Source organism: Mandrillus leucophaeus, unplaced genomic scaffold, assembly GCF_000951045.1.
Source record: "Mandrillus leucophaeus isolate KB7577 unplaced genomic scaffold, Mleu.le_1.0 Scaffold2, whole genome shotgun sequence".
Classification (NCBI taxonomy): Eukaryota; Metazoa; Chordata; class Mammalia; order Primates; family Cercopithecidae; genus Mandrillus; species Mandrillus leucophaeus.
The window spans coordinates 12,400,886-12,410,254 of record NW_012102031.1 but is presented as its reverse complement, the minus strand read 5'-3'; the positions used below and the strand labels follow the sequence as shown (position 1 = coordinate 12,410,254).

At 44.8% G+C, this 9,369-nt stretch overlaps 1 protein-coding gene across 1 annotated transcript in view; it reads left to right on the top strand.

Moving 5' to 3' along the window:
• Nucleotides 1-9,369, top strand: part of DRG1 (developmentally regulated GTP binding protein 1) — a 38,942-nt gene that overhangs the window by 19,691 nt on the left and 9,882 nt on the right. Inside the window, exons 5-6 of the mRNA XM_011979020.1 lie at nucleotides 5,641-5,810; nucleotides 9,239-9,366. Of these exons, the coding sequence (XP_011834410.1) occupies nucleotides 5,641-5,810; nucleotides 9,239-9,366 (298 nt within the window). The remainder of the gene's footprint in view (nucleotides 1-5,640; nucleotides 5,811-9,238; nucleotides 9,367-9,369) is intronic.

Sequence of the window (9,369 nt, the reverse complement as noted above, 5' to 3'; positions counted from 1 at the left end):
TCCTGCCTCTGCCTCCTGAATAGCTGGAATTATAGGCATCTGCCACCACACCTGGCTAATTTTTGTATTTTTAGTAGAGATGGGGTTTCACCACGTTGGCCAGGCTGGTCTTAAACAGCTAACCTCAGGTGATCCACCCACCTTGGCCTCCCAAAGTGCTGGGATTACAGGCATGAGCCACTGGGCCCTCCCGACTCCTGTCTGTTCTTAACAAGGACACATATGACTTCCCCATTGTCAAACCTGATGCGCAGTTTATTGTCCACATCTTTCTAAAGAGAGTAACACAGTTGATCACTCCCTCCTTGAAGTATTTGCTTTAGCTGATCTCTGACACCAGTGGTTCTTCCTGGTCTCCTTTGCTTGATCTGCCCCCTCATCAAGCCCTCTAAATGTGGATTGCCGCAATGCCTAATCTTGGAGTTTCTTTTCTTCTCTGTCTCTGCTCTGTCTATGCCGAATGAGGGTTATTTCATCTAGTTCTTTGGTTTTAAATGTCTGGATCTATATTCTAATGATTATGAAATGTGTGGCAGTATTTTGCCTTCTGATGAACTGCAGATCAGCTGCCGACATATCTCCGCTTGGATGTCTAATTAGGTGTCTCAGACTTAACATGTATAAGATTACATTCTTGATCTTAGCTCAGGCGGGGGGATCACTTGAGCTCAAGAGTTTGAGACCAGCCTGGGCAACATAGTGATACCTAATCTCTGTTAAAAAATGAAAGTAAATTTAAAAATTAAAAAACAAAAAGACATTATTGATCTCCCATCCTCAACTTGCTCTTCCTTTAGTCTTTTCTATCTCTGTAAAGGCAAATTTATCCTTCAGAACTTTTAGGTCAAATCTTTTTTTCCCTTTCATCCCCCACATCTACTACGTTATTATATCCAGTTGGTTTTACCTTTGAAATATATCTAGAGGCTAGCCACTCTTTTTTTCCCCCTTTTTCATCCTTAAGTGAAAAACATTGAGTTAGGTGACTGACTTCCTGGCCACTATGCTAAGGAGGAAACTCTATCAAAAGATGGAGTTAATCATACTTCTCAGTTCATGGCACATTTTCTTTTCTTTTTTTTTTTTTTTTTGAGACAGAGTCTCGCTCTGTCGCCCAGGCTGGAGTGCAGTGGCCGGATCTCAGCTCACTGCAAGCTCCGCTTCCCGGGTTCACGCCATTCTCCGGCCTTAGCCTCCCGAGTAGCTGGGACTACAGGCGCCCGCCACCTCGCCTGACTAGTTTTTTGTATTTCTTAGTAGAGACGGGGTTTCACCGTGTTAGCCAGGATGGTCTCGATCTCCTGACCTCGTGATCCGCCCGTCTCGGCCTCCCAAAGTGCTGGGATTACAGGCTTGAGCCACTGCGCCCGGCCTCCTGTTTTTTCTATACTTTTGGGTCCTTTATTTACCTGGAGACTACTCTTATATCTGATATTAGAAGGGTATCCAATTTTTATTTTCTCTGTATAATGGGCCACTTTCCCCAACACCTTCTGTTTTTTTCCCCTTTGATTTGTAGTGACTCCAAACTCTTCACCTATATTGTCACTTCCTTCGTGATGCCTTGTCTCTAGCATTATAGCCCCATCACTGGCCTTCCTGCTGCTATCCTGCTGCTCTGTAGTATCTTCTCACTACAGCTAGAATGATTGTGTATAAGAAGTCAGATCAGTCTAGGCATGATGGTTCATAATTGTAATCCCAGCACTTTGGGAGGCTGAGGCAGGCAGATCACTTGAGGCCAGGAGTTCCACATTATCCTCGCCAACATGGTGAAACCCCATCTCTACTAAAAATACAAAAATTAGCTACTTGGGAGGCTGAAATGGGAGGATCACTTGAACCTGGGAGGCGGAAGTTGTAGTCAGGTGAGATGCCACTGCACTCCAGCCTGCGTGACAGAGTGAGACTGTCTCAAAGAAAGCAAACAAAAAGAAGTCAGATCATGTCATTTCTTGGCTATATCTTCTGATGTTTTCCCGTATTATTTTGGATGAGACCCAAAGTCTTTACCGTAAATGACCTGACCCCTGGCTGCCTCTCTGACCTCTTTTCTATCACTTCAGTCACTGGGCTTAAGATATCACTGGCCGTCCGTGCGCGGTGGCTCACAGTCCGTAATTCCAGCACTGTAATTCCACAGTCTGTAATTCTAGCACTTTGGGAGGCCGAGGCAGGCGGATCACGAGGTGAAGAGATCGAGACCATCCTGGCCAACATGGTGAAACCCCACCATTTTTATTAAAAATATAAAAATTAGCTGGGCATGGTAGCGCATGCCTGTAGTCCCAGCTACTTGGGAGGCTGAGGCAGGAGAATTGCTTGACTCTGGATGGCAGAGGTTGCAGTGAGCCGAGATCGCACCATTGCACTCCAGCCTGGTGACAGCAAGACTCTGTCTCAAAAAAAAAAAAAAAAAAATAGCTGGATGTGGTGGTGTGTTCCTGTAGTCCCAGGTGTTTGGGAGGCTGAGGTGGGAGGCTCTCTTGAGCCCAGGAGGTCAAGCTGCAGTGAGCCGTGATCATGGCACTGCACTGCAGCCTGGGCAACAAACAGAGACCCTGTCTCAAATAATAATAATAATAGTAATAATAAGGTCAGGCGTGGTGACTCAAACACCTGTAATCCCAGCACTTTGGGAGGCTGAGGCGGGTGGATCACCAGGTCAGGAGATCGAGACTATCCTGGCCAACATGATGAAACCCCGTCTCTCTACTAAAAATACAAAAATTAGCTGGGTGTGGTGGTGTACGCCTGTAGTCCCAGCTACTCAGGAGGCTGAGGCAGGAGAATCGCTTAAACCTGGGAGGCGGAGGTTGCAGTGAGCCGAGAGATCGCACCACTGCACTCCAGCCTGGCAACAGAGCAAGGCTCCGTGTCAAAAAATAATAATAAAAATAAAATCATGGCCAGGCGTGGTGGCTCACGCCTATAATTGCAGCACTCTGGGAGGCTGAGGCGGGTGTATCACTTGAGGTCAGGAGTTTGAGACCAGCCTGGCCAACATGGTGAAACCCTGTCTGTACTAAAAATACAAAATGTAGCCAGGCATAGTGATGCATGCCTGTAGTCCCAGCTACTTGGGAGGCTGAGGCAGGAAAATAGCCTGAACCCAGGAGGTGGAGGTTGCAGTGAGCCGAGATCATGCCATTGCACTCCAGCCTGCGTGACAGAGCGAGACTCCATCTAAAAAATAATAAATAAAATAAAATCAGGCTGGGCATGGTGGAACATGCGTGTAGTCCCAGCACTTTGGGAGGCTGAGGTGGGCAGATCACCTGAGGTTGAAAGTTTGAGACTAGCCTGACCAACCTGGAGAAACCCTGTCTCTACTAAAAATACAAAATTAGCTGGGAGTGGTGGCCCATGCCTATAATCCCAGCTACTTAGGAGGCTGGGTCAGGAGAATTGCTTGAACCCAGGAGGCGGACGTTGTGGTGAGCCGAGGTCTCACCATTGCACTCCAGACTGGGCAACAAGAGTGAAACTCTGTCTCAAAAAAAAAAAAAAAAAAAGAGTCTACCACTGAGGCTGGGCATGGTGGCTCACGCCTGTAATCCCAGCACTTTGGGAGGCCGAGGTGGGCAGATCATGAGGTCAGGAGTTCAAGACCAGCCTGAACAACGTGGTAAAACGCCATCTCTACTCCATCTCCAAAGGAAAAAAAAAAAAAGAATGAGGGTCAGGTGCAATGGCTTATATCTGTAATCCCGGCACTTTGGGAGACTGAGGCAGGAGGATTGTTTGAGGCCAGGAGTTCAAGACCAGCCTGGGCAACATTGCAAGACCCTGTCTCTACAAAAATAAAAAAAAAAATAGTCATGTGACATGGCACACGTGTAGTCCGAGATACTCAAAGAGGCTGAGGCAGGAGGATCAGTTGAGCCCAGGAGGTAGAGGTTATAATGAGCTATGATCATGTGACTGCACTCCAGCCTGAGTGACAAAGCAAGAGCCTTTCTCTTCAAAAAAGAGAATTTAAAAAAATGAGGAACTAGAAAGTTGATGGAAGCAGAATTTTTTTTTTTTTCCTGAGATGGAGCTCTGTTACCCAGGCTGGCTGGAGTGCAGTGGCATGATCTCGGCTCACTGCAACCTCTGCCTCCCCGGTTCAAGTGATTGTTGTGCCTCAGCCTCGTGAGTAGCTGGTATTACAGGTGTCCACTACCACGGCCAACTAATGTTTTATTTATTTACTTATTTTTGGAGATGGATTCTTGCTCTGTTGCCCAGGCTGGAGTGCAGTGGCACAATCTCAGCTCACTGCAACCTGTGTCTCCCGGGTTTAAGCGATTCTCCTGCCTCAGCCTCCCAAAGTGCTGGGATTACAGATGTAAGCCACTGTGCCTGGCCAGTTTTTGTATTTTTAGTAGAGTCGGTTTCACCATGTTGACCAGGCTGGTCTTGAACGCCTGGCGTCAGGTGATCTTCTCGCTTCAGCCTCCCGAAGTGCTGGGATTATAGGCGTGAGCTCCCGTTCCCAGCTGGAAGCAAAATTTTTGGCAAATGAATTTTAATATAGAAATAGGCCAGATACTGTGGCTCATGCCTGTAATCTTGGCACTTTGGGAGACCAAGGCAGGAGGATTGCTTGAGGTCAGGAGTTAAAGGCTACAGTGAGCTATGATCATGCCACTGCACTCCAGCCTAGGCAATAGAGTGATACTCTGTCTCAGTCAATATAAATATAAGTATGTATTAATAAAAATAAGATATTCAGGCACAAAATACTACATTTTTTTTTTTTTTTTTTGTACAGATTGAATCTTACTTTGTTGCGCAGGCTGGTCTCAAACTCCTGGCTCCAAGCAGTCCTTCTGCTGCAACCTCCCAAAGTGCTAGGATTATAGGCAGGAGCCACTGTGCTGTGCCAAAATAATATATTTTATATGATTTCATTTATATGAAATTCTAAAAAGTGCAAACTATGGTGGCAGAAAGCAGATCAGTGGTTGGCTGGGAATAGTGGGGAAGATTGAAAGGAGTTACAAAGGAATGCTGTAGGTGATGGAAATATTCCGTGTCTTGATTGCTTAGGTGGTTATACAGGTATATACATTTGCCATCGAACTGTGTGCTTTAACATGGATATAATTAAAAAAAGTTATACCTCATTAAATTTGGTTTAAAATATGCTAACCAAGGGTGGGCGCAGTGGCTCACGCCTGTAATCCTAGCCCTTTGGGAGGCTGAGGTGGGTGGATTGCCTGAGCTCAGGAGTTCAAGACCAGCCCAGGCAACATGGTGAGGAAATCCCATGTCTACTAAAATACAATTAGCTGGGCATGGTGGCACGTGCCTGTAGTCCCAGCTACTCGGGTGGCTGAGGCAGGAGAATCGCTTGAACCCGAGAGGAAGAGGTTGCAGTAAGCCAAGATTGTGCCACTGCACTCCAGCCTGGGCGACAGAAAATGTGTCAACTCTTGGGCAAATATGTGCTGATTTCATGGCATACAAAGCAAATTGACTTCTGGTATAACTCTTTTGTAGCTATAAGAACTTCGTGTATGTATGTATGTATGTATTACAAAAAGATCCTTTGACACTTAAATGTAGGGGGAAGAACACCTCTACTTGAGTATTTGGGTTAGTTAAGGCTTTATTGAACTTTCTTGGGTATGTTTCTTTCTTACTCTTCAGTGGCCCGAACCTGTAACTTGATCTTGATTGTTCTGGATGTCCTGAAACCTTTGGGACATAAGAAGATAATTGAAAATGAGCTGGAAGGCTTTGGCATTCGCTTGAACAGCAAACCCCCCAACATTGGCTTTAAGAAGAAAGACAAGGGAGGCATTAATCTCACAGCCACTGTAAGTGGGGAAGACGACATGGGGCAGGCTGCTGCAGGAATAGGAGTGGGGAGTGGATTAGAGTGCATGGACATTGACATTGGAAAATTTCCTGGCTTTTCCCTGCACTAATTGAGATAGCACAGTGACTTCATAATGACTGACAAGAAAGACTTCAAGATTAGGATAGGAGCCAGTCTCAGACTTACCTTTGCTGCTTATTTCCTCTTTTGGATTATCTATTGGGGATGATATGGGAGTGTGAACCAATATTATGCTTGCATAAAGTACATGGCCGCCAATGTCTTCTGTTTTCATTCATTTAACACAAATTTATAGAGTGCCTACCATGGGCCAAGCATTATTTTAGGCTCTGAGCAGGAATGGAAGAGGGAATAGTGAAACCCCCTGCTTTTATTTTCTAGTTGGATAGAATAGCAAATATTAATGAGTAAAATATAATGTATTAGTCAATGATAAATGTGAGAACACAAAGTAGGGAAAGGAGATAGAGTGTTGGTGTGAGGGTTGCGGTTTTAAGAACGTTGGTCAGGGAAGTCTTCACTGAGGTAACATGAAGGTGTGAACCAAGTGGATATCTTGAAGAAGAGCATTTGCTTCATGCAGAGGAAACGTCCAAGTGGAAAGGTACTGAGGCAGGGCATGTCTTCCCATGTTTGAGGAACAGCAGAATGAGCAAGTAAGAGAGTAGTAAGAGATGAAGTCATAACATAGGGACATATGTGCTTTTACTTTACAGGAGATGGGTAACTGTTGGTTGAGTTCTGACCCACAAACATGATTTGACTTAGGTTTTAGTGGAATAATTCTGACTCTTATGTTGAGAATAGATTGCAGTAGGTTAAGAGCAGAAACAGAAATAATTTAAGAGGTTATTGCAATAACCAAGAAGTGATAGCTTCCTGGACCAGGGTTGTGACAGTGAAGGAGTTGAAAAGTGGTTGGTTGTGGAAAGATTTTGAAATAGCTGATAGTAATTACATCTGGATTGGGTATGCATTGTGAAAGAAAGAGTCAGAGATGCCTGTTTTGTTTTTTGTTTGTTTATTTATTTACTTATTTAGAGATGGAGTCTCACTCTGTCTTGCTCTGTCACCCAGGCTGGAGTGCAGTGGCACGATCTTGGCGCACTGCGACCTCTGCCGACCAAGTTCAAGAGATTCTTCTGCCTCAGCCTCCTGAGTAGCTGGGATTACAGGTGCCTGCCATTGTGCCCGGCTAATTCTTGTATTTTTAGTAGAGACGGGGTTTTACCATGTCGGCCAGCCTGGTTGATCTCATTCTGTCGCTTAGGCTGGAGTACAGTGGTACAATCACTGTTAGCTCAAACTCCTGGGCTCAAATGACGCTCCTGCCTCAGCCTTCTAAGTAGCTAGGGCTATAGTCACATGCCTCCAGGCTTGGCTATTTTTTTTTTTTTTTTTGGTAGAAACGGAGATTTGCCATGTTGCCCAGGTTGATCTTGAACTTTTGGCCTCAAACTATCCTCCTGCTTTGGTCTCCCAAAGTGTTGGGATTACAGGTGTGAGCCACCATACCCAGCCACTTTTTTTTTTTTTTTTTTTTTGTCCTGAGCTAAAAAAAAAAATGAACTCTTATTACTAAAATGGTAGGACTTTTGGTAGAGTAGGTTTGGAGGGAAGGAGAAGATCAGGATGTTAAGTTTTAGATGCCAGTTAGACATCCAGGTGTTTCTGTCAAGAAGGCATGTGGGGTAGGTTGGGCACAGTGGCTCATGACTGTACATCTATAATCCCAGCACTTTGGGAGGTTGAGGCAGGAGGATCACTTGAGCCCAGGAGTTCAAAACCAGCTTGGACAACAAAGTGAGACCCCATCTCTACTTAAAAAAAAAAAAAAGGCATGAGGAATTATTTAGGCTGCATGAGGAATTACCTAGACTGGATATATAAATTTGGTGATTATCAACTTTAATGTCATGGACCTAACTGAGATCACCAAGGATGTGAGTATAGATAGAAAAGAAAAGAGAGTCAGGCGCGGTGGCTCATGCCTGTAATCCCAGCACTTTGGGAGGCCAAGGCGGGCAGATCACAAGGTCAAGAGATCGAGACCATCCTGGCCAACATGGTGAAACCTTGTCTCTATTAAAAACACAAAAATTAGCTGAGCATGGTGGCACATGCCTGTAATCTCAGCTGCTCAGGAGGTTGAGGCAGGAGAATCGCTTGAACCCGGGAGGAGGAGGTTGCAGTGAGCCGAGATCACACCACTGCACTCCAGCCTGGCAACAGAGTGGGACTCCATCTCAAAAAAAAAAAAAAGAAAAGGAAAAAGAAAAGAGAATCGGCCAGACACAGTGGCTGATGCCGAGGCCGACGTGGGCAGATTACCTGAGGTCAGGAGTTGGAGACCAGCCTGGCCAACATGGCAAAACCCTGTCTCTACTAAAAATACAAAAATTAGTCAGGCATGGTGGCACGCGCCTGTAATCCTAGCTACTTGGGAGACTGAGGCAGGAGAATCGCTTGAACCCAGGAGGTGGAGGTTACAGTGAGCTGAGATTGCGCCATTGCACTCTAGCCTGGGCACCAAGAGCGAAACTCCGTCTCAGAAAAAAAAAAAGAAAGAAAGAAAAGAGACTCAAAGAGATAAGACTTCTTAGACAAAGAGAGAGAAGGAAAACTGAAAGAGTTTGAAATGCTGGAAGCCAAGTAAAGTGTTTCAGATAAGAGTGACCAGTTCTGTCAAATGCTGCTTCTCTGTCAGAATTGAGGACTGAGACTTTCCTACTAAATTTAACACTCCAGATGATTTGACTGGCATAGGTTTAAGCTGTCTTGCCCAAAACATCTTTCCCATTATCCTGTCTTAATGTTCGAATTTGAACATTTAAGATTATTTCTGTGTTAGTTTGCCAGGGCTGCCATAATATGGTACCACAGATGGGGTGGCTTAAATAACAAATTTATTTTTCATAATTCTAGAGGCTGGAAGTCTGAGATCAAGGTGATGGCACGGTTGGTTTCTTCTGAGGCTTCTGTCCTTGGTTTACAGATATGGCTTCATCTGGTGTTTGCTCTGTGTTTCTGTGTCCTAATCTCCTTTTCTCATTAGTACCACCAGTATTGGATTAGGGCCCCACCCTAATGACCTTATTTTAATTTGATTACCGCTTTAAAGACTCTTATCTGCAAATACGGTCACGTTCTGAGATACTGAGATTAGGACTTCAACATATGAATTATTTTGTGGGGGAAGGAGGAACACAGTTCAGCGTGTAACACCCTCCTTGGAGTTTGAACATTTATTTCCTACTAAAAGTCAGTGACACTCATCCTGGATGTCTTTAGTAATGAGTTTGCATCTTAGCTAGAATTTTCCAGGTACATGGATATTGGTACACTTGGCAAGTATTTTTTTTTTTTTAATTTTGTGCTGACCAGTCATCTGCTATTCCCTTTCAGTGCCCCCAGAGTGAGCTAGATGCTGAAACTGTGAAGAGCATTCTGGCCGAATACAAGATTCATAATGCTGATGTGACTCTACGTAGTGATGCTACAGCTGATGACCTCATTGATGTGGTGGAAGGAAACAG